General features: G+C 37.9%; 2 protein-coding genes and 1 long non-coding RNA gene across 6 annotated transcripts; all 3 read right to left on the bottom strand.

The window, feature by feature from the left end:
* Positions 1-484: 484 nt before the first annotated feature.
* On the bottom strand, positions 485-11,646 carry LOC144639410 (neutral amino acid transporter 9-like). Of its 3 annotated transcripts, XM_078498730.1 has the most exons (15): positions 11,345-11,646; positions 10,602-10,768; positions 8,465-8,663; positions 7,328-7,413; positions 6,836-6,899; positions 6,076-6,169; positions 5,414-5,581; positions 4,690-4,767; positions 4,188-4,370; positions 3,575-3,667; positions 3,388-3,494; positions 2,914-3,018; positions 2,659-2,807; positions 2,075-2,164; positions 485-1,386 (listed from the first exon to the last, which is right to left on the bottom strand). In XM_078498730.1, exons 2-15 carry the CDS (start codon positions 10,730-10,732, stop codon positions 1,215-1,217), a joined length of 1,719 nt encoding a protein of 572 aa, XP_078354856.1. In that variant the 5' UTR covers positions 10,733-10,768; positions 11,345-11,646; the 3' UTR covers positions 485-1,214. The 3 variants fall into 3 exon arrangements, with proteins under 3 accessions (XP_078354856.1, XP_078354858.1, XP_078354857.1); XM_078498732.1 differs by lacking the exon at positions 10,602-10,768; XM_078498731.1 differs by lacking the exon at positions 11,345-11,646 and having other exon boundaries at positions 10,632-11,283.
* A 986-nt stretch (positions 11,647-12,632) lies between these two features.
* On the bottom strand, positions 12,633-14,020 carry LOC144639412 (uncharacterized). Its single transcript, XR_013568153.1, has 2 exons — positions 13,030-14,020; positions 12,633-12,959 (listed from the first exon to the last, which is right to left on the bottom strand). It is a non-coding gene; the product is annotated as an uncharacterized LOC144639412 (long non-coding RNA).
* Positions 14,021-14,319: 299 nt separating this feature from the next.
* LOC144637400 (uncharacterized) lies at positions 14,320-24,959 on the bottom strand. 2 transcript variants are annotated; one of them, XM_078496467.1, is made up of 5 exons: positions 24,790-24,959; positions 23,250-23,293; positions 19,350-20,405; positions 16,878-18,694; positions 14,320-15,173 (listed from the first exon to the last, which is right to left on the bottom strand). In XM_078496467.1, exons 3-5 carry the CDS (start codon positions 20,307-20,309, stop codon positions 15,074-15,076), a joined length of 2,877 nt encoding a protein of 958 aa, XP_078352593.1. In that variant the 5' UTR covers positions 20,310-20,405; positions 23,250-23,293; positions 24,790-24,959; the 3' UTR covers positions 14,320-15,073. The 2 variants fall into 2 exon arrangements, with proteins under 2 accessions (XP_078352593.1, XP_078352592.1); XM_078496466.1 differs by lacking the exon at positions 23,250-23,293.
* Positions 24,960-25,259: the final 300 nt, after the last annotated feature.

Genomic DNA, 25,259 nt, shown 5'->3' with positions numbered 1-25,259 from the left:
CCTTCGGAGCCAGGCGAGAACTAACAACAAACTCAACCCACATATGGCACCGGGTCGACACAGGGCCACATTGGTGGGCGGGGAGCGCTCTCACAACTGCGCCATCCCTGCTCCCCCAAGTTTCAATAGAAAAGTTTATGCCGCGTCAATGTGGGACCAAAAACATCTTAGTCTTTCAGGCGACGAGCGCGAGGGGCGAAGAAAAAGAACGCTCACTTCGCGCGCTTACCACACCCTTGGCGCGCGTGACCTCTGAAAGACGAGAGAAAAGACTGGGGACGGGTTCGCATAATCCAGTGATTACACACAAATAGAAAGGGATTTGGTGACTGCTTGCTAAAATTATCAGAGTTCATTGCTATATTTGTATGTTCTCGCTGCTGCCAATGGTCTGTAAATGTTCATATATCCTAACAAACGCAGAGATACAACATACCGGAAAGACATTCAAGAATAACGGGAAGACATTCAAGAAGCATTTAAATTTTAGAAAAAAATCTTTTATTCTGATACCATGAATATAAAACTAAGAAACTCTGTTTTGTCTAAAATATAATTTGAACCCTTCTATTTAACAAAAAGGCCCGACATTTTAAATATTTTTTATTTAAATTTAATAGTAACCCCATGAAACTGAAAAACATTTTTATGAATTCAATAAATTTGAACCCCTTTACTTTACACAAAGGACCTTATTTTAAATATTTCAATAAATGCAATTCTGTTCATTGTGCACAATCGCAAGACTAATTTTCGGAGAGTGTTACTTTTTATATTTTTATAAATTTCTACGTTGGTATTCCCTTACTAAATAAATAATGCTCCAAAGGTACAAAATTAGTAATTTAGATTATTTGAACTTTGACGAAGTACGTCTACCCGACAATCGACACTATAAAACCATTATATCACTTGAAAATTGACTTTCCTTCACCCAGATTTCTCAGCTATACTTCTGTGATGATTCGCTTTCACAGTCAACTAAATTTGTTAAAAATTTTCCTTGATACCTCATCATACCCTGTTAACCATACAGTTGAGACCCAACTTTGTGACCAGCACTCAGCAATGTTAACTAGTTTTAGCGAATTAACAGTCACAAAACGCGTGACCTATCTCTGACTTAAAAATGATTTTTTGCAATAAGACAAATAAGAACTCTACCCAATAAATAACACTACGGCTTAGGTAAAACTGAACTCTTGTACAATATATCACGCTGTGACAAAGAATTGAGACATAAAATTTAGAACTCCAAGTACAACAATGAGAGAATGAAACACAGCACTCGGCCATGACAGCTTCCCTCTTCGTTTCTGAATTATCATATACACAATGCATGGGAGCGAGTAGTTGTATGCCAGTCCACTTAATGATCCCACATACCTAAAGAGAAAGTTTAAAAAGCTTTAATTTGCTGTGTTAACTTGAGGGAAAAACACTTAAAGCTTAAGTAGTACGCAGACTAGCCTGCAATGCAGACGTTTATGATGTTTTTAATTTACCGGTAGCCTCATTCCTACTCCATAGGACGCTTTTTATCTGACTCCCCAAGCTTCTTCTGAGTTTGAATCCAAGATGGCGCTCCCTGATCAAAATGCGCCCGCTTGCTAAAATATGCCTGTATTGCAGGGTACACCCATGGGGGGGCCAAATAGCTCACATTTCCAGAGATTATCCTATAGGAGTACTGCTTCTCCACACCCCACCCCTGGGTGGCCTGCAAGTCAATCGCAGATAAGCCCCTTCATTTTGTTAGGTTGTCCTAACAATGCATTGGGTCAGGGGTGGGGGAGGGGGACAATGCCCCCAGCTAGCACCTGAACCCATGCTACGCGATCCAGAGTCCAACCCGCTAACCATTGGGCTACAGCAGGGATGAGAACAGTGATGATAGTTATAAGTTTGCAGATATTGTCCTGATCTCCAAAGAGATTCTCTCAGCCACATGTATCACTAATAATTAATGTCTGACAGGGTTGCAGTGCCACTAGAAGTAAAGAAGAAAAGGTTTGATACTCAACATGCTATTGGTTTTTCTAAAATCTGAACTTTCCATTATTAGCATTGTTACCTGATAATGTTGCCAACATGTGGATAAAAAACCGCACATAGAACACACGCTGCAATAAGTACAAAGTTTAGGGCAAACACGTGAAGAAAGCTGTGGAGAACAGAAACAACAGGAGCTCAGTGAGGAAAGGAAAGAAAGCACAGTTGAAACTCTTGTTGGGAGCACTCTTGTGCTCTCAAAGCGACGACATTCACAGAGCTTTGTTATATTCCCAGTAGAACTTTTCAATTCACAGCTCCCGTAAATGACCACTCATGTGAGCAACTGCTTACTGAAAAATATTTCTGTTACAGGATTTTTGTCAGTCAACTCCCACTACAGAAAGAAACCTTCAGGACCACAATTTTTGTGTCCATAATAGAAGAAATCAGTTATTCTTATTTACTGGGACTTCAATTTCTGTCTGCAATAACACAACATCTATAATAACAAGGTGTTCACAAGGCAGGAGTTTACTGTACTGAATGTAAATTACATTTGAACCATCCTTGGATATTAGCAATATCCAACTATGCAATAAAGTTAACAAACTCACTACAGAAATTCTACAGTGTAACAAGAAGAGAAACTTTAAACCGACTCACCTCGGATAAAATTTTTGGAAGAAAAATAACATGAACTGTACACGTACTATATACATGACCAAAGGGAAGATAGTCGTTAGTTGAATCAAAAGAAAGAGCCTTGCTATAAATGTCATAACATCTGGAGCAGGAAAATTATCGAGAAGAACCTAAAAAGAAAACAAAACAATATTTAACAAGATATTAAATATTTTGCTGAAAATTAAACAATTGATTGAAAAATTAAAACTGCTGGAGTGCTTATTGAAACAGTACCTGTTGAATACAAGATTTATCTTTTGGAAAAGTAATGAAAAACAGCAGCCCAACAAGCATGTAGGTTGAAGCTACCAAACAGTATGCTATACTGAGGTCGCGTGCCTAAGAAGGGAGAAAAATAACATTATCAGAGCACAAAAAAGCTTCAACATACTGAATACGTTGTGGAACGTCAAGGGCTCACTTTTTCAAGGTGCTATTCTGGACAAAGAATACGTAAAAAACACATAATTTATTGCTGTTTGAGTTACCCAACAAGGAGCAAAGGCTTCTGAAAGATAAAATATGTCTTTATTGAAAATGTTGAACTGTATAAAGTTACCAAAAATGTACTGTAGGTATAAGAGGTCACAGGTCAAAACTACGATAATGGGTAGTCAACCTTGGATATTAGCAATATCAATTTTCCTGTGTTCATCCTCTACTAAGTTACTAACAAACATGCCATAGTTGGCGCCATACATGACTTACATTATTTTCTGGACGTTCTTGGTTCCGCAATATTGAAAGGATGCAGTTGTGAATAAAGTAAGCCAGAGTAAGAATTCCGGTTAGGGCTGGGAATCCATCCTTGAACACTACAATGAAATATTAAAAAAGAAAAGGCTGAGTTTGAAATCGTCCTGTAACACTAAAAAATATGCTCATAATATCTTACTTGGTATATCTTCATGTTTAAAATCCATGTGAACACCCCATATGCTGGCTTTTGTGATAATGAAGCCAATGATGTAGATAACTGACAAGGTGCCTGAGTAGAAAATCAACACATCATTCAAGCCCTATATCAAGCTAAATCCCAGAACCAAATTAACATTTACTGGATCCTGGCCATTAATTTTATAGTTACATGTATACAAAATTTTACACATAATTTAGCATAATTTCAGTCCCGATCAGGGGTAAAATTGCATTGTTCACAGCCAACTAAGTGAAAAATTTCCAAGGGAAACAACTTTGGCATTGAGTTATTGGGAGGTTCAAGAAATTAAAGGTTGAGAAATTGGGATTCCAATGTAGTAAATATGTACAGAGTTATATTCAGTATATACCATTTTAATAAGTCGAGACGCCATTTTGAATATTTAACTTTCCGCGAATGACGTCGTTAATGAAATATTCATTTGTGCCTCGACGTATTATAATAAAGTACCTACCATTGTAATAGGCCGAGGTGTCATTTTGAAAATTTTATTAATGACGTCATTTGCGGAAAAATAAAAATTCAAAATGACCCCTTGACTTATTAAAATGGTGTATACTCCCCTCACCTAAAGAATTGAATTTTGTGAAGAATGTTGGTGACTTGACCATGCACAGTGGAAAGAGGACAACAATTAAAAAGAATGGTACAGTGTGCTGGAGCTGCCAGAACTTGAAGAAACTAGATGTGTCAGCTACTACTAAACTATTTGCAGAACTTGAGGACGAACTGTGACCAACTGGGCAAAGCACTGAAAAGAAAACACAAAGATCTTTAGACAAAGCCTTGACAGTTACGACAAAAGCCAAAACATAAAAGATTCTCTGCGACTAGCAGTTTCATCAAGATTGTTTGGACACAAACTAATTAATTCTGCCAAAATAAAAGAGAGCTATTAATAAACGAATGAGCAAATAAACAGAAGGATAGACTAATGCATGGACAGAAGATGGATAAAATGACAACTGAAAGTTATTTATTCCTCATACATAGTCTAGATTAGGAAGTATCAATCAAAACTCCTTTGAATACAAATTTTTCAAGTCTGATAATTTAAAAATAAAAATCACCTTCCAAGTGGCCTGGGGACGACGATGCATTTGAAGAATTCACTGAAGTGGGGACTGAAAAGGCATGATGAATACTCTCTGCAAAAACAACGAGCAAATCACAAATATTTGATATAAAACCAATAGTTGTGCATTCATAATTGTATAAAAGGATCACCTTTAGTTCTCAGTTTGTTTAAACTTTCACACAATAATTATTCTATGTTAACATTGATCAGTTAATTCACTTCTAAAGGTGTCAAGTTCAAAAATTATTACTAAAACAGTACCACATGGATGAACAAATTTTTTAGGCTAATGAAGGGACAGAAGTCTTAAAATATTTTAGTGTATAATTTTTTAGCACATCAATTTGATTACGTTTGTTCATGCCATACATGTTGCAATACACAATTTTCTCCTGATTTGTGTTTTTCATGCAGCCACATGGATGTTATTAGAAGTTAGAGTTAGAACCATATATTAATTTAATTTGACTCTGTTAGTGAATGTTTAATTAGTAAAATACATGTGCCACAATAGTTTCATTTGTCATCTTGTTAGCTGATCAGTAGTGTGAATGTCACAAATTTTCTACAAGATCACTAATTTCACATTTCTTTACAAAAATGTAACTGTGGCAGAAATGACAGGTCTATAGATTTTGTTTGATTCCAATAATTTATTAAATAACAAAACAACACTTTTGTCATTACAAGCTCAATAGCTGAAGAAACATACATACCATGCATGAACTTTCCAGAGTTAAAAAGAAAATTGCTCATGAGAACCCAAAAAACAATGGCAGATCCAGCTATAGCAGCCAATGAAAACAACACTGCTATGAGCTCCCCAGGCTTTCCAAGGTACTTCTTGCATATGTCAGAAAATTCTAAAACATCACCACGTTTTACTAGAGGAATAAACAGAGTAAAACTTGTCAACAGTTTAGTACTGAAGGGCAATATACTGACTGTATGACAGACATTATTAAAAACTAGCAATGGTATATTGCCATTTCTGCGTTTTGATTGGTTAACAGGCAATGGTATATGAGCTCGTATACCATTGACCACAAATTTGGTAATAATAATAAAAATAAATATTAAATATTTTTATGATAGCTGATACACGTCAATGAAAATAGCTAAGGAGCTCAAATTTTGCAATTCTTTGGGCGTTTTTAATAAAACAATTATTCCACTCGTGCTTGTTGGATATGAGATCGTTATAGCCAACTCGGTGCTAAGCACCTCGTTGACTATCTAGCATCTCATATCCAATGCAGGCTCATTCAGTACTTTTGGAGTCTTACAAAATGTGTGAGGCACGCGAGGCAAGGCATGAAAGCATGCATGTATAAAAAGTGAAATACTGTATGCTTTTAGCTAACAATTTAGTTTATACCTGTCTCTTCTGCGCTTTTGACTATTAAGTAGCAGCTGTAGAGACAAATCCCAGCCATCAATATCAACAGAATTATAGCAAGAGCAAAACCAGCCTGCAAAATATAATGGAATAAAAGATCCAGAATGATTTTGCATAAAATTATAAGCTATGAAAATAACTTCATAAATCCTAAACAAATTCGAGTTTTAAACCTTGCAATCATTTATTCATAACCTCAGTGAAAAATAAAGCAAATAATCATAAATTTACATATGAATGAAGATCATTTATGTTCAAATTATTTCCACTTATTTTTTTGGATAAGAAAATTCACTTTCAAGGTACTGGATGTGTTGTTCCAGAAAATATCCATACCCCTCCTATGGAAAGTATTTTGGTTTGACCCCCTCACCCCTCTGGAAATGCCAGTTAAGCTTTATACTTTTCCCTTCAAAATTTGGGTTTTGAGATCCCCCACCTCCTTGGAATTTTCTATGACCTTCCATGGGGTGGGTATGGATATTTTCTGGAACTGCACAATTTAAAGGCTGAATTCATAATAAATGAGTTTATCAGGGCGGTACCTAGGATTTTTTGTCTGCGGGGACAAACTCCACGCTGCGGGGGCAAACTCTGCACACCTTTACAAATGTAGCTTTCTTAGTTTTTTTTTAGTTTATTTTCTTAGTTTTTGTAGTTTTCTTGGCAGGGGGCAACTGCCTCCCCCCTCCCCCGTTATGTACAGCCCTGTTTATTTTTGACTTAAAGATACACTGACCTGATTGATAGCCCATGGAATGCTTAAAAGTGATGTACCCATCATGGTATTCCAAACTGAAAAGCTAAACAAAAAAATTATTTTAACCAAGCAATCATCTGTAGCTTTGTAGCTTGGGACTGGTTTATCAAATTATTCCTGCCTGACCAACCAATTTGCTAGTAGAGATTTATACGCCTGCAAAGGGAGACTTTACTGGTACATGTATGTGTACTGTGCAGGGTGTCGAATTTAATACTTTGCAAGATGGCAAGACTGATATCTCTTCTGTGAGCTGGAGAGTGAGTCTTGCAAAAGAAATGATGAAGGGGTCATTCCCATAATGTTTTGCAAACTGGGCAAAAATCATCATATTAAGCACCTTTTTAGAAAAAGTTGTTAATAGTACTGAAAAAAAAAATCAGACTCCAAGGTACCAGAAAAATTCAAGACCAGGAGACCCCTGAAACTTGGCTAAAATTTTGTGAGACACATAGTTTTTGAAGTACTCACATTGTAACAAGGCTGCTTTGTTTCTCATCAGTGTCTTTGGGTACAATGAGAAACAACTGAGGTGGAAGCATGTGACTTGGAATTATCTAAGAGAGAAGACAGGAAAAATGATAAGATTTTGGTCAACTGCCAAGGAACTAATGTAGTCGTTACTTTGAACAGAAGAATGTGTGACAAGCCTAGATAACGTCTCTGTGGTGGTGTGGCATGTCTATTAGCCTGTAACTGCCCTCTGACTGTCAAATCACTAACTGAAACAACAGATGATGTTAACCGCCGACCGGTTAGCTCTGTTGGTAGAGCACCGGACTGCCGTGCGGGAGGTCTCGGGTTCGAGTCCCAGACCGGACCAACACTCAGGGTCTTAAAATAACTGAGGAGAATATGCTGCCTTTGCAATGACATCTGCAAATGGTTAGATATTCTAGTCTGCTCGGATGAGGACGATAAACTGTAGGCCCCGTCTCCTGCATCTTCAGTGTTATAATCAACAGGGGACGTTAAAGAACCCACACACTTATCGAAAAGAGTAGGGCACGGAGTTCCTGGCGTTGTGGTCTATCTTTGCGCATTGTGTTGTATACTGTGAAATGCTCGGTTTCATTAGCATATACTTACTAGAGCCCCAACACGGCTCATATTACCGAGGGTAAATAAAGTTTCAGTTCAGTTTCAGATGTTTTCATTTTTAGGCTTTCTCCTCTGAAGACAAACACATTTTGACCAACTCCATAATTAAAAGTAAAATGCTATTCCTAGATGTAGATTTATATCATTAAATCAAAAAAGTAGCTAAGGTAAGGTAAAGTCTGCATACGAGCCTAGTGGCCCATCAGGCCAGAGCTTATCCCAGTTTCCGTAGCATGAAGGGACCAGGAGTAATTCCGCTCCCTCCTGGATGGGATGCTAGTCCAACGCAGGGTTACCCCAGGCAGTAAATTCGCCAGTACATTTATACAACTGGGTGGAGAGAGGCACTGTGAGAGTTACATGTAAGTGTTTTGCCCAAGAAAACAAAGCAGTGCCCCAGCCAGGGCTCAAGCCTGGAGTACTCAATCCAGAATAAAGTGCACTAACAGTAAGGCCACCATACCTCTCACAAATAAAAAAAAAAATTGAGTATTGTAATTTCCTTACCAAGTTGTGTCTGGACAGTCTGGAAATGTATCTATAGCGGTTGAATTTGGCAGCCATGTCTGCATCATGTGAAGTAACAATTGGATTTTTGAGTGAGTTATAATGAAATGGTTTTCTCTTTGGACGAGGATTGCGTATCTCAATATCAAGTGAGTCGCTCCGTGAATTCTCATTAGTTCTGTTGTTGTCATCTTGATTCCTAGAGAAACAGGCATTAAGAACAGTTTCAATAAAGAAAAGCTATGTATGTGTCTTTTAATAATATTGATTTTGCCAGAAATAATTCAACAAACAAGGAACGTATGGGGCTGGGTTGGGACTGGTGAAGAGAATTGATGGCGTCATAATTACGACTGAATTTTCAATGAAGGAGTGTCGTGGGTAGCCCGACTTCACTCACATGGTTGGTTGGTTGGTTGGTTGGTTGGTCCATCAGCTGTAAACATTCCTCGCATAACATAATTTCCTATTGCAAAGATAACGCCTGAATTTTCAACTACGATAAACAAGTTTATCTACCACATTAACAGCCGCAAAAAGCGATGCACTGATCGATCTCTTTCGTACAGCGTTATTAAGAGCCGCAAAAGCGATGCAACATGCGATATTTCCATGCGTTACAGCTGCTTGTAACACATGCAAACGCTCGATAAATGAAACTGACACTCGCGCATCTTCTATACAGAGAAGATTCCTCGCATAACATAATTTCCTATTGCAAAGTTAACGCCTGAATTTTCAACTACGATAAACAAGTTTATCTACCACATTAAGAGCCGCAAAAAGCGATGCACTGATCGATCTCTTTCGTACAGCGTTATTACTTTACGGGTTTATACATGTAAATGCTTTTATTCTCCAATGTATCACTGTTTTAAGCTAGCGTCGCACATCTATGACCATTCGAAAATTAAATCGGGTTCAACATATTCTATTATTTCCAGCTTGGGGCTGTAAACATTTTGATAAGAGAAGTGAGAGTGTGGCAAGGCGGCCGTAATAAGGCTATTTTTTAAGGTTTAACAAGGAAGGCAAAAGCAAAGAAACAAAATGCGGCTAAAAAAATTATGTGGGGAAGATACCTGACCGCCGAAAAGGTGGACATTAAGAGCCGCAAAAGTGATGCGACATGCGATATTTGCATGCGTTACAGCTGCTTGTAACGCATGCATGAAACTGACACTCGCGCATTCATACTATACTTAGAAGATTCCTCGCATAACATAATTTCCTATTGCAAAGATAACGCCGGAAATTTGTAAAATACGATAAACAAGTTTATCTTCCACATTAAGAGCCGCAAAAGCGATGCACCGATTGATCTCTTTCGTATACTTACCTGAATCAGTCTATATGTTCTGATATACGGTATTTATTTACAGCGTTATTACTTTACGGCTTACATGTAAATCATGTGTAAATGCTTTTATTCTCCAATGTATACAGGAGCGATAGAATAAACAAACCATTTTAGTGCTGCGGGGTAAAAACAGAAAAAAAGGGAAAAAGGAACAGACACTTCTGGGTTTTGATCTCACGACCTCTCACACTCCATCCTGAAACCTACACGACTGAGCTAATCCGACAATCTCAGTCACGTAAAATGAAAAGATCTTATATCAATGTTATAGACATTGTGGGGTCAACCGCCGATTGTCTGCAATTGTCACGCATGTTTGCCCGTTTTTTTGCTTTTTAATTGCATCAAAGAAATGTTTGAACATCTGCCGCTCATATATATTCAAGATATGAAAACCAAACGTAAAACTTGGTGAAAAAAATTCAGTCGTGGCTCGAAGAGGCTTTGATTTTAAAATTCTTCCTGATATTCTGAGAAATTTCTTGCAGCCCTTATTTCCCAGGGGCCTTATTTTTAGTATCTCCTACAATTTCATTGTTAGCCATGCATAATACGACGTATTCGTCCAAGGAATAAACGAAAACCACAGCAAAACGTTTCGTAAATGCGTGTCGTAAAATTTTTCACGTGACATGTGATTAGTAGCTAGATCAAGCTCATATAAGCTTTCTAAATGATTAAACAGGCCATCGATATGAAAACTGTCGTTTAAAAGGCTGATTTACATGGTATAATCACCCACATTCTAGAACATATTAAATTTGTAAGCAATTCTACCTTGAATTGCTTGAAGTTGAGAGACTTAACCTGTCGCTACTCCCATTGCTTGGATCGTCTTGTACAGAAAGGAGAGGAGATTTTTCGTCTATGGCTTTTACTGCATGATCATTTGTGCCTCTTCCTTCCATAGCAGCCAAGGCGTCGTCAGAACAGCAGAACTAAAGCTGAATAGCTATCATATGAGCGACGTGCACATCGCCATGATGACAAAAATTCACTTCGAGGAGCCCGGAGGAGTGGAGGACTCGGTCGAACTTTACAGAAGAAACTGGTGGTCTGGGATTACTTCCGGTCACGCAACCGCAGAAACTAACTTCCGGAAGCGGGGGAGGAAACTTGGCTAAGCCAGGGCGCGCGCGGGAGAAGGCCTTCTCCCGCCCTGGCTAACAAATAGATTTCATTTTGCCGTGCGTCTGTTCAGTAATAGATCACAGATGACGTCAAAATGTGGTATGAACAGAGAAGTGGCCCACGAGGCGCTAGCCGAGTGGGTCACTGATGTTCATACCACATTTTGACGTCTTCTGTGATCTATTACTGAACAGACGCACGGCAAAATGAAATCTATTTGTTTTATATAATAACACAAGACTTCAGCACACTTCTGTGTGAGCAATGCTGCCGTACCGATGAGCTAAGTTGTTTTGATTTCACTATTAAGTTTTCGTTAACGTGAAGCATTGTTAATCCGATTGAATAAACAGAAAAATGGTCAATTGAGAGTCAATGAAAAAACTAACCTTTATTCCGATTTGGAAAGTTGTTCAAATCTGTAAGCATTAACCGAAGCGTTCAACCGCATTTCGTTCGTTTTCTGTGGCGTCGTCCAACTGTACAACATCGGTCAAACTTTTATACAGATTTCGGATAATTTCTTGAATAATTCACTGTCTTCTTCAAGCTTGCTTCGCCTAGTTAAATGCTTCGAAAGGTGAACGATGCTTGGCGTATTGTTTCTCACTGAAGATTTGTAATTAAGCTGAACTTTTTTGCTTGGTTGTGGCACCGCAAGTTTGAAAAACTTTGCCGACAACTCTGAATTGGACTATGAACTCTGATCACGCGCGCGAGTCACACCACCGCGTGACGTCATCCATGTGTCTGTACTCTGATAGATCATAAGTAAGAACCAATCAAAATGCGGGAAATCGCATAGTAATTTCCCATCATCACCTATCCATTTTAAGAGGAACTCCCTCACTATGTATACTTCATTACAGAGGACGTTTCCGTCACGTTTATTTTTGCTATGCGCGTCATGAGGAAGGATGGGAATTGGAGGGAAATTTAAACCTATTAGCCGGGATTTTCTGTTCAAATGTCCCACCACAGGGCATTCGTGGATGGTCAAAAACCACTAAACGTCAATAACTTTGTTAGAGATTCCTTTAGAATAGTCAGGAGTCCCCACTAAGGGCGGACAATTGCTGTCAAACCCCCTGCCCTCTCCCCAACGTAATATTGATTGGTGCATAAGTTAGACTACCTCCCAGTACATTTTCACAGTTATTTAACCAGTGCCTGGGTGGAGACACAAAAACAGTTTGGATGCAGGGGACCACGCACGGAACTGCTGGCTTCTCTGCTGCCGGTCTCTTGTTCAATCTCGCAGACGTCCTCAGTGCTAAAACAAAGAGGAGGGGGGGATATGGCAAAACTGCAGAGCTTCCCGGGCCAGTACTATAATATATGTACATAAATGCCCTGAGGACGCTCTCAGGAAGCATACTCCCTCCCCGCCACCCATTTCTGGGTGGAGAGAAATACCACTAAGGTAGAAAAGTGTTCAGCACAGGAACATAATACTAAAATGGACTCTGCAGTTCACCTTCATATCACATAGGTTAACAAAAGATATTATTTCCAATTTTGCTTTCTAAAATTAGAAAATAAATCCCAATTTAAATCAGGACTGATGGACCATACCCCCTCCCACCAAAAAAAACCTAACTGGTTATTCACGATATATCTACTTCCACTTCACTTGTGGTTACAAATCATCTAATTTCTATGACGATTGCACATACATTACCACAAATTATTCCCTTTATTAAATTACATTTAATAATAAACCTATTTACACTATTTTTAAAAGGCACTCCTAGATCAGATTCTATTTTACAAAAGAAAATAACTGATATGCTCCATGGGGCTAACTATCACCAGCTGTAGGCTTTTATTAGAGTTCTTTATTTAACACAGCCCTGATGCAAGGTAGGAAAAATAGTCTAACTGGACCTCTTTTATGTAAAAAAGAAAATGCGCATTACAACAGTCATCTGGTTTTCTTGCAGAAAACAAAGCAAACGCTAAAAAAGATAACTTACAATCCATGCTGGTACAAATACAACTAGCCTTCAAATGTGTTGTTTCAGAAAATCCCTCCCCCAGAAGATAACAATCCAGCTGGTACAAATACAACAGCCTTCAAATGTGTTGTTTCAGAAAATATCCACTCCTCCCAGCGAACAGTTTTAGATCTGAATCCCCCTCCCCTCTGGAAAAAATTCCAGTTAAGCCCCATACTTTCCTGTAAAATTTTGGCGTTTGAAAGCTCCTACCCCCTCAGAATTTCCAATGACCTTCCATGGAGTGAGTATGGATATTTTCTGGAACTGCACAATACAGCTCCCTCTCACTGCTTGGCCAGTTTGGCTTAAGACTGTTCACAGCCTCTGTTTTTTTTCAACGCTAAAAAACGTGAGAGGATCAGCGGGTGCAAAGTGTGAAACATGGGGAGTGGGGTTGGGTTGATTCTTTCCCTCCATTCAACTATGGAAGAAAAATAAAAAAAAATAGAGAGCTGTGAGCAGTCTAGTTTGGCTTAAGCAAACACTGAACCAACTTGGAGAGATGAGAGGCAGCTGTTTTTTCAGGCTCAAATACTACCAGTCCCTCAAAAGCTCTTTAATTCCCAAGAGTGACAAAAATCTAATTTCTCCTCACGATATCCACACATTATTTAGCAGACAATTGATGAGAATAACTAAAATCATCAACTTGCGGCTATTGTCTTAATGTACCACAATATTCTCCTAGGCAGCATTTAAATAAGTCTGTGGCAATTATGTGAATATTTTGATTATTTTTCTTTTTTATGTACAATAATATTTACAATGAACATGGCAGTAAAAAAATCATTGTTACAACTGGACATCATAAATTTAACTGGCCACTGCCATACTCCACCACCTGATCACAACAGACAGTTCACGTCCCTCCACAATATTCTTATCATTTGCTTAAAATAAAACCTCTACATTATAGACACTGGCCTCTGTTTTTGATTTTGGCAAATACGGATCAACTGTAGTTTAACAGCTATTTTAAATTTCACATCATATCCTCACAATGTTTCCTTGGAAACCTCTGAATCTCTTTGGTTGGAAAAGAGTGAAGTGAGATCCAAACCAAACACTTTGGGCGCGATCCTTGGACCATTTCGTTCCGGTCTCATGGCGCGTTCCGGCCTCTGTCCCTGGGGTGTCCTCCCTCCGTCCTCCCCTTCTCGCGTCCCCCTCGTTCGCTCCTCCCCGTGTCCTGTCTCTCGCCGCCCGCGTCGCGCTTGGTGCAGTTCTCGTGCCCCCTTGTCTTCGCGAGGCACTCTGTCTCCTTTCGTGTGTCACGGGTCCGGTCTCCTCTGGCGTGCTCCGGAGTGCCCGGTTTCTGCTCGTGCGGGGCTCCTGCGATCAGGGCGCCGCAGGCCCCGGTACTCACAATGCAGTGCTACAAAGATCTGTGTGGGGCTTGGTAAGGTTTAGCTTAAATGACGCTTTTATGGTATCTGTCAGCTACACTGTTTAGAAACAAATTTTCTGGCTTGGATCTCATTACATCTCTCCTGGTATAATTTGTACATGCAAGTTAATGAAGAGAAATCTTTGCTTCCTTACTCTAAATAATAACATGGCAATCTTGTTAAAAGGTCCAACTCTATTTTACTAAAAAAATATTTTTTCTTTTTTTTGAAGTTTTAAAATGCTTCTTACTTAATGAAAGCAAAACGGTATTGTCCTCAATTGCAAGGCGACTTTTTTGCTGACTATTAAAAATAAATAAAATTTGAATGTGCCATGTACATGTAAATGACTTGATACAAATACAGAAGTGCATCAAAAGGAATTTTCAAAAAGTGTGACCCTGAAACATAAAGAATTGCTTTCACAAAAACCATGAAAAAATGCCATGTACTGTAGTTATAAAGCAGCTTTGTTGAATTACTGTATAATTATAAAATCACACAAGCTTATCAGATAATGCCTTACTATGCCTTTCAATAATCTGTTTTGTTTGCTTCTTTTTTCCAGGCTTGTTGACTGCCATCATAATTCACAGTGAAGAAAAAAAAAACAAACCAACAAACAAAAAAGCGAAAAAATACTCATAAGTTGGTTCCGATTTTCAGACTTTGTGTGTTATTGAAAGGCCAAATTTGTTAAAAAAAAACAGAAATTATTGAGTAAAACTGGTCACACCCAGTGTTCATGTAGAACTTTTCCACCCTTTCGATATCCTACAACTTGAAATGCTGATTCACTGTTATCTTGCTTGACTGTGTTGTCTGGAGGCCTGAAAAGTAAAGGTGACTTGTTAAGAATGATCTCAACAAATAGTCAAAGAAGTTCTGAAATGAAGACCAATGAAAACCCTTGCAACTGCATGCAAGGCCTACATGTATTTCCAGAGAAATAAATGTATAACTCTGACAGAACAAGACAGAATGGAATATTTATTGTCAGCTTGTTGCTCAAGCCTTCTTGCAGGCAACTCCCTTTGTTACAGAAGAGAGACTGGGACAGAGCCACAGGACTTCTTCCTCTCTACTAGTCCCAGTTTTCTCTCTTCCCCTCTGCCACCAAATGAATCCCAATATAAAGGATTAAAAGGAGTAGTCTGCGGAAGAGGCCATTCTCAGACATCCCCTTCTTACAATTTTTGATTTCTTGAGCTATGCTTAACCATGTCAGAGTAATGGATGGTGTAAGTGCAGTGCAAGCAAAGGCAATAACACACATGGAAGGCAGGAAACATTAGTCACAGTTTAGGTGCATTTAAAAAGCCAACTGAAAATAAAATGTGTAATATAGGATTTGTGATGATGAGGACGATGAGGATGATGATGATGATGATGACATGTGATGTACATACCTAATCTGCATTACACGTATGAGGCAATTTGACTGCAGGTATTTGCCAATAACTCTGCACCTATACATGCACACCGAAAGGTGATAAGTTATGATCATGAATGTTTAGCCTCAGGCAAAATGATGGTGCCAAGCGATTTAAGAGCATCCAGAAAACATGCTTGTACAAGTAGCAACGAAGTTGGTTAAAGCTTTAGTTAAATACAGAGCAGAGCAGGCATATGGTGTGCATGATGAAACTTTAACCCTTTTATTTCCCAAGAGCAGTACAATCAACTCTCTCAAAAACGGACACCGTCCTGCTTCGGGTCCAGCTCCAACTGTCTGTCTTAGAGAGGTGTCCCTCTTATAGGGAGTTTAGTTACGGTAAAATGACTGAAAAACGGCAGGGACGGGACTGACACTTGTTGTTCATCTTAAAGAGGTGTCCACCTTATAAGGTGTCCGTTAAGAGAGAGTTGACTGTATCATATATCTTATCCATACATTGTGAGGCAGACAGTAGGTGAGAACAGACAAATTGACTGGATGTACATGTACCTCTAAATTCTTTGAACATTAAACAAATGCAGATTAATTACTAGAACAGAAAATTGACAGTTTAACTGTGAGACTAAAAGGGTCAAATTAATGATGGAGTAAAAATTACCTGTGATGCCTCAGACAAACAAACTGGAATGGCAGACGATTTTCCTTTAACATTTCCTTATATAGCCAGTGTTCCCAAAACAATCTAACTTTTAAAGTGAAAACTTTGCCTAGATTCCCACTTTGGGGCAATCATTTGCATTCTATTTTTAGACCCTCCAAGTCAATTTAATTTTCCAACCCTCCAAGTTAAGACCATTTTAGTTGGCGACTATAATTTTGGGCTGGCGACTACCTGAATGGAACCAAATTGAGAAGGATTATAAGAGTGAGCTTAATTTTGCGACAAAATTTTTTCACTGACAGGCGACCAGACTTGAGCAGCCAGTGGCCAAATGGCTACTAAGGAAAAAAAACTTGGGAGGTTTGCTCGCCCTTCGCTATTGTTTGCTTTGATGCTGCACTTGTTAAAATTAATTTCACTTCCTTATTTTAATTAAAATGTATCAGGAAATAAAACATATTGCAGTCATAATACCTTTCTCTTTCTTCTGGTTTCTGTTCCTCAAGCCTTCTTTCTTCTCTGTTCTTTTCATCATCTCTCCATTGGTTATAACTTGCTCGGTCATATTCAGACTCATCCTTAGCTGTAGTGGAATTCAAATCACGGCCTGAGGATGTCATAACATGGACAACTGAACTGGTAAACTGCTGCTTTGGAGGAGCAGAGGCAACTTCAGAAGCAACAACCCTGTACTCTGATGGAGCAGAATTCAAAACCTCGTTATGTTGTGGTTTTACATAATCAGACTCACGCTGCTGTCGATCAACAGAGGAATCGCTATCGATGCTTGACCGCCTTAATCTTTTATCAGACGTTGGCCCATTCATTGCTATCACACGAGATGAAGGGCTTGGATCCCTACTCCGTCTCTGTATTCCATTGTTTCTTTGTCTCTGAGATGGTTTAGACAGATGTTCCAAATTCACATCAAGGCTCGGGATCTTTTGCATATGAACTGCTACTGGAGATAACCTGGGAGGTGTTTGAGATCTGGTTGAAGTTAGTGGCTCATAACCAAATTTCTTTCGCATTTCACTGTTCTCTTTTGTTAGCTTATCCACCTTCTTTTCAAGAGTTCTTTTAGTGCGAGAAAGCTCTAACGATTTCTCCATAGCCATATCATTGAAAACTGCATTTGACTTCTCCAAATCCTCCATAGCCTTTTCAGCTATTTGAGTCTTTTCCACTGCAGCTTTTCTTGCTTCTTCTACATCTCTCAAATTTTGTTTTGTTAATATCAGCTCTTTGCGCATTTCATCAACTGTAATTCTTAAGTTCTGAAGTTCTGATCCTTTACTTGTCTGAGCTTGTAGCGCTGTGTTCAATTCCTTCTCAGAGGATTTTACTCTTTCAGACATTTTTTGCATTTCCTCTTGTAGTCTTTGCTTCTCTTTTTGTTCCCTCTCAGAAACTGTAGACAGCTCCTTTCTTTGTTCTTCTAAGTTCTTTTTCAACAATTTCACTTCATCACTTTTTGACATCACATCTTGCTTTGATACTGCTAAATCTTTCTTTATCTTTTCAATGGTGGCCTCGTGGTCTTTGCAGAGCTTTTCAACTGAACTTTTCTCTGTCAACGTTCTTTGCAGTATTTCATCCTTTTCATTGTTGTTTTTATTGGCGACTTCCAATTTTTGTGCAAGTTCATCATGAAGAGTTTTCAAGTTTGAATATGTTCCTTCTAACTCTTCTTTCTCAGACTTAATTTGGTTTAATTCTTGAATGATCTTTTCCAACTCAACCACTTTTGATTCGAGTTTTGTTTTCTCTTCCGTAAGTGTTTCAATTTCTTTGGCCATTTTCCTTTTCTCATTTGCAGTCTTGGCAACAGTTTCAGAAAGGCACTGGCACTCGCTTTTTAAATTATAAATCTCTTTCTTGAAAACTTCCACCTCATTTCCACGGTCTTCATTATCGTTGCCTGTTTCAGTCTCCTTTTCTTTCTTGTTTTTCTGCTTTTTTCCTTTTTCACTTACACTCAACTTCAATGTTTCTTTTTCTTGTCTTTCCTTCTCCAGGTCATCTTTCAAAGAAGCAATCTCTTTTTCTGCATTTTCCAAAGAATCATGAAGCGATGATGTCTCCTTGTTCAGTTTTTCAAGAGCTGACTTTAACTGTTGCACATTTTGAGCAGCTTTTGGTGTTGCACTGGGTTCAGATTCTGTTTCCTTTTGATCTTTTACTTGTTGGATTTCTTTCTCTAATTGTTCAATCTTCTTATTCAGTGCACTGTTCTCTTTCTCAACAAGGGAACACTTCTTTTGAGCTTTTGCTAAATCCTCTTTTGATTCCTGGAAAAGATTAGGCAGTTGTTGAAACAAACCAAATATGTCATGCACTTTGTGTGAATCTCTTAACTTACAAGTGGATAGCAAATAGCCAAATACCCCACCCCTCCTGCTCAAATGTTGTTTAATGGCGTTAATACCATTCATCCAGTTCACAAAACAACAAAATTGACAACATTAAAATGGGGGAGGGGAAGGGGTGGCAAAATGAGCTTCATGAGTACCCAAATAAGTGGAAACTAGCGAATGTTTAATTAACAATTTTGTTGAAGATTGTAGCTCTCCGAAATAAAACAAAAATAAAATTATGTAAATTTAATGTAAATCTTGAAATACAGTTATTAGCTAACTTAAATGTAGCTGGATCTGGATTCTTCAAGCTCTGCTGCAGTAATCAGTTAGAATTAAGAATTTAAATAAGATTTCAATCTTGTGACAAACTAATCAGTGGACAAATGCAGGGTGTCGTTCATTAGGTATCGGAGATCGGAGAATTCTCCTTCTACAACATAGAATTCTCCGGCTACGGAAATTTCAAAGGCCTCTACCTACACTGTTTTTTTTTCAAGATGCAGGAACCTTTATAAATCAGTCTCCAGTTACTTTACACTATTCTCCTGCTATTACAATTCTTAATGAAAACCCTGCAAATGCTCACCTTTAACATCAGAACATTTCCATTTTGATCTCCACTCCCATTCAATCTCTTCTGCAAACTGTCCACTTCTTCCTCAAGGTCCTCCCTGTCTAACTCCAGTTGTTCTTTTAAGGATTTCAGTTGTTTCATTTCCTTCTTTAAGCTCTCATTTAGTTTTTGCATTTCAGTCAACTTTGAGTGAGAGGAAGTCAGTTCCTTAGCCATATTGTCTTCTGACTCCTCAGCCATTTGAAGCAGTTTCTGCAAGTTTGCGTTCTCATCATGAAGCAGTTCTAACTCTCTAGACATCAAATCTGATGGCACGTCAGCATTCTGTTCCTTACCCCTTAATTTCTCATTCTCTAAAGTCAGCTTCTCAATCTCGGCTTTCAAAGCCAAGTTTTGTTGTTTCAATTTTTTGGACAGAGGATACAGACCATCATTCTCATCACCATTTTCAACATCATCTGAATTGTCTAGCATCACTTTTAAGTGATCCACTTGGCCACGAAGACCATCACACTCCTCCTGCAATGCACCTTTTTCAAGTGCCAACTCTGAAGAATTAAGCACATGGTTCTGAATTTCGGTAATTGTTTCTTCAATATCTTTCAGCAAAGAATTCCTCTCCATTTCAACAGCAGTCCTCTCCTCTTCCAGCTTACTAGTGTTAGAATAATGATCCTCTATTTCCGCAAGACTATTCTCTATTTCTTGAACTAGCCGATCTTTACGCAAGACAACCGGAGTTCCACCAGAGGAATCCACTCCATAGCCATTCTGTAAAACATATAATCCTTCAGAGCTCTGGATCACACTTGGGGTGCCGTCACTTTTGAGATAGAGGTCTGTATTCTTCTGTTTTGCTGTGTTACTGGATGAGAAATTTTGATGCAAAGAGGAAGTGATTTGCTTGGGCTTGGGAACTTTGTTGAGTGCTAATGAATCCAGAGCTGATCCATTTCTCATCTCCTTCGGCATGCTATTCTATACAGTGGATTGTATCAAGCAGGGTTTTCACCAGACAAGGGCTCTACGGGACTCTGATTACCTGAATAATAATGTACTTGCAAAGACCTGAAACAAAGAAACACAAAGCAAACGTCATGAACGTTTTATGGACATCACTTTCAGGAATGGAGCTAAGGAAACACTGACCCAGCTCATCAACAAGCCCAGCTGGCTTTTCTGGTCTTTGCAGCTCTAAAAGTTTACCAAAGTCTTTGTTTTCATATCAAATTTCAGCTGGGTGAAATTAGCTGACAGCCGGCCCCTTAGCGACATCACTGTACTAAGGACAGCTGTTTAGAATAATCTTTTACAAATGGAAATTTGCATAACATCGTATATACAGGTATGTATGAGAACATTATGCAATATGTTGAGGTTTTATTATTGAGCTGCCAATATATTAGATCAAATAAATCATGGTCATATGGTCAGCACTTATAAAGGTACTGCACAATGTCAGCCGTGAGAAGCATTGTACTCGGTGTCTACCAATCATGATTGGCTTAGACAAAAATTTTATGCAACAAAGAAGTCATTGATAGTGTTAAAGTCATTATTGGTTAATGGCTTGTGACAGACAGACAGATATTCAGACTCTCTGTCTCCAAACCTCTTCACTCCTATCATGAAGGGTCTTAACTTATCTATTCATAGCAATCAGTTGCTTTAAATCAAGCATTTATCCACTGAAGAAGAGGAAGAACCCTTGAAACGACTGGTGCTTCATTTAAACCAAACCTTTGAATTTATTTCATCTATTGCGCTACACAGTTTTGTCTAGATTTACATAATCATAACAATGCAGACATTCACAATATCTGCATTGGTGTGGAAGTGAAGCTTAGTATTTTTTGCAGATGCATCTATAGTAACCTTTCAAAGTGCTAGAAGTGCGTGCTCAATGTTCAAGACTGATGATAAACTAAAATTATGCTTTTAAAAAATCCTTTTTTAAAATTTTAGGAAATCAATATACAGTATTTTACCATGATATGCATCAAAGAAAACTTCTTTCAGGCTCTTATTAGAATACAAGAAGATCTTGGAATGTAATAATCTTACCATATTTTTACTACATGTACTCAAGGGCAAGATACAGGACACTGTAGAAACTGTTAAGACATCCATGAAACCTAATGCATTGTTCCTGCTGCGTTTAATATATCTATCAATAAGTATACCATTAAGCATGCCAATAGTCTAGTTTTTTACTTTGTCTGAAGGTCAAGCTACTTTTTAAAATCTTATTAGTGACCAGAAATATGTTAATAATTGATTTGGCTATTTACCTAATTACTCATTATTTGTGGCCCTAATAAATCATCTTGAGGTCATTCAACACTTAAAGCGCTGGCCTATGTCAGCTGTGAACAGCTATGCTAAATTTACACCTATCAAGGTTAGTCATAAATTTAGATGTGTCATTGAAGTCCTTAACAGTCAGTCATCATAGGTTAATGGATTATCATAGACAGACAGATAGGCACTTGGACATGGTACAGGTGCTCTATGCCAGTCAACCATGAACTCTCAAAATTACAGAAGCAGTGAGCCTTCTCTCTTTGAGCTGAACACAAACACAAAGTTCAATGCACGCAAAGTCCAAAGACTGAAAGAACGACATGCAGGGATGTTGCTTAGGGCTGGCTGAAAGAGAACTTAAATCCGGCTGAAATTTCACAAGAAAACAAAGACTAAGGTAAACTTTTAGAGCGACCAAGGCCAGAAAAGCCAGCTGGGTTTGTTGATGAGCCGGCTTAGTGTTTTCTTTGCTACATCCCTGAAAGCGGGCCTAGTTTTTCTACAGATTTTGGATTTAATTTAAAAAATTGGACTGTAAGTGCTAATACTGATATCAGATTAAATCTGACTAGTTTTAGAGAAATTGTTAAGTGGGAACAATAAGACTGATTAAAGTTTCAAGCTCTATCTTTACTTATTATTAGTCCGTAGCTCAGAAGACCTCCCCAAAGATGACTGTCTGCATGGCTAATGCTTCGCTCATTAATGTCCAATTGTCAAAATGAAATATCTCTCAAATTTGTGTAAAAAAGGAATTTTTTTATTTACACACTTGGTAGTAAATTGCATGTGTTCCATTTTACATGTAGATCGTAAGCATTATTTCTGAGATTTAACTGGCACTAACATTGTTTACAAAGCAGTCTGCATGCTTGATTATTTTGAATTCAGTTTAAGCATCTCAAAATTAATATGCTTATCATGAGTAACAGAAAACTTATCTTTCACAGGGAACATGTCAAAACATTTTAGACATTCTTCACCTTGGAAACATCAAAATTTAATAAGAATCTGACTAATGGAGTGAAATGTTTTTTAACGTCAGATTTTAGAATATTTTACATTAAAAAGTAGATTGTTCCAGGACTATACACCTGTGTGGAGTCTCAAACAACTTTGTAGTGATTTTTAGAAAATATTTTTTATGAGAAATTGTTTCCCAGGAAGGAACACATACCTAACACCTTCTTGAACAAAACCCTGCATTAGCAATTTTAAATTCGATAAACAATTACTTTTTCCACATAGGTGTAAATTAAATTTAACTTAAATTTCACTCTCATAAAAGAAGGATCAACACGTACCATTACCAAAAGAATGAGTTTATACCACCAATATTATATACCAGAGATGTACATTCTAGATAAAATGCGTTCATGGAAATAAACTGTCATTTGAATGTGGATTGAATATTCTATAATACCAAAATATATTATCTACATAATTTGATTTCAACAGAATAAAAACTTTATAGTGAAGAGTGGGACCGAAAACACAACTACAGGCTAAAAGGTTTCATGAACAGTTTCTTCTGGTGGTGGTGTTAGATTTTCATAAAACTGTACAAACAACCACTTCTTTTAACAAAACAGATTTAATGGAACCTACTTGCACGTCGATAGTGGCTTATACAGCTGTGTGTTTGTGTTGATCTGCGATAAATACATCAAGCACTTGTTCGTCACAGGCCAAGACACATTCAAGATATAAATTATATTGTCTCAGGTCAACGTGGGTCATTTCATATCGCCCTTATTCACTGATGGTCATGCAATTTATCCAAAATAAAAATCTACGACTACAGAAAATATAACACAGATAATCCTAATCAACAAAGGAATTCTGTTATACAATTTGAATTAGGCATCCCCAAATTATGTTTACACTACTAAGATCTTGATAAATTAAACATATTTTCAACATCTCTATAAAACCATAGCAGCTGTTGCAACAAGCTAGGAAAAAATATATAGCTGAATAAAATCAAATAATTGCAGTTAAACCATTCCAATATATATCATCTTCAATTATTAGGGCTAATTGTGAATTATTAAAGGGAGTGCATTCAAAAGATACTGAACAAATAAATAATTATTTATGGGGGTTCAATTTTGGCTCAAGAGACACTACAAAATAATAGCTTTTTCTTTGTCGACTTTATCTCGTTGAAGCGTGTTACTATCATCTAAAAATGCAAGGAGTTAGTCCAATATTTGTTACTTGAGCAAAAACTAAGAAATGGATATTGGCATAATTCATTTGTTATTATTATTGGAAATTGTAATTTTCTGGTGTATATATTGCATGTGGCAGCTTAAAATGCCTATGGCCTAAGTGCCTTCATATGTAAGTTAACCTACGTAAACAGACGAAGCAGGCACTACGAGATCCAATATCAATTTGGTGGCTGATCTAACGTAATAACACAAAAAATCGGCTTATCAGAAAGATGAACTGGAGCAAAGAATCGGAAATACCCTAGACGAGACAAATCCAACTCGCTGTGTTCACAACCATTGAATCAGCAGCCAAAATAAATATGCTGATCTTCAAGTCATACTCACTGGCGAGCGACACAACCTAGGGAAGCTATTTATCACCGATTTTCCTTGTTTAATCCACGTCATACTAAGGAAACGGAACAAGCCGGACATGGAACAATTCTAGAACAATACTTCACACGAAATTTCCGTGGACGAGTGACCATGGCTGTCAAAAGTGTCACGAACCAACAAGTTTGCCGTACAGAACAGACTTTACAGACAAAAATGTGATCAGAAATTTGTACACCAGGATTTTTCATAGTCTAAATAAAGAGTCTTGTACTGAAGTAACTATATCGCAGCCTATGTTTTAGTTCTTAAAAGGAAACCATCAAAAATCTAAAAAAATCTTGCAATCGCAATCGAAATTTGATCGAATCGATCGATGACCAACTTGGTACGAACAACTGGAAAGTAACAAATTAACACCAACTTAGAATTATTCTGGCAGATAACCACAATGTATTACACTAGACAGCCCTATATTGATTCAAATAAGCTTATAAAATATTAGAATCGGCGAGAAAATTTCACGCAAAAACTACCGAAGTTAGTCGTTTCGCAAATTCGGCCACTCGCTGTGTTGACTACGTACGGTTACTCACCTCCGTCGTGATTTTTTTTGTCCCGTCAAATAATGTGCCTTGGTCGGTCCTAATTCTTGTAAGCTAACTTTTAAAACGGAGTTAACTAAGTTTTCGAGGATATGAACTCAGTTAGCGAAAATTCCAGTACACTCACTCGAAAAAACTTCCCACTCCATGAACTCACACTGAACATTGCGCGATCCGGAACTCGCTTTCGAACCCCAAACACTGATCTCGCTTCTGATTGGTTCGCTTGCAAACTAATGAGTTGTCATTGGTCATTTGCAAGATAATAGACTGCTGGAAGCCATTGAAAAGCGGCAAGTTTGATGAAGGGCTCCTTTTGTTCTAAACAACAACATTACTTGTGAAATTTTAATTTTGATTTCAAAATAGAGATAATGAAGGTTTGAAAGAGGTGTTGTGACTCGCTTCATCACTTGCATACATAAATAAACCACCTTGACCACAGAGGCTTTCTTTGTTCC

The sequence above is a fragment of the Oculina patagonica genome, chromosome 14, assembly GCF_052425735.1.
Source record: "Oculina patagonica isolate OP01 chromosome 14, crgOcupat, whole genome shotgun sequence".
In the NCBI taxonomy this organism is placed as follows: Eukaryota; Metazoa; Cnidaria; class Anthozoa; order Scleractinia; family Oculinidae; genus Oculina; species Oculina patagonica.
This window is presented reverse-complemented; position numbering and strand designations above follow the sequence as displayed.

Coding starts and splice junctions, on each gene's coding strand:
- LOC144637400 (XM_078496467.1), bottom strand. CDS start 20,309: ATGCCGAAGGAGATGAGAAATGGATCAGCTCTGGATTCATTAGCACTC. Junction 18,695..19,349: donor GAAATGTTCTGATGTTAAAG/GTGAGCATTTGC, acceptor AATCTTTTCCAG/GAATCAAAAGAGGATTTAGC. Junction 15,174..16,877: donor AAACCAGAAGAAAGAGAAAG/GTATTATGACTG, acceptor TTTACTTTTCAG/GCCTCCAGACAACACAGTCA.
- LOC144639410 (XM_078498730.1), bottom strand. CDS start 10,732: ATGGAAGGAAGAGGCACAAATGATCATGCAGTAAAAGCCATAGACGAA. Junction 3,668..4,187: donor CACAAAATTCAATTCTTTAG/GTGAGGGGAGTA, acceptor TTTTCTACTCAG/GCACCTTGTCAGTTATCTAC. Junction 2,808..2,913: donor ATAAATCTTGTATTCAACAG/GTACTGTTTCAA, acceptor TTTTCTTTTTAG/GTTCTTCTCGATAATTTTCC.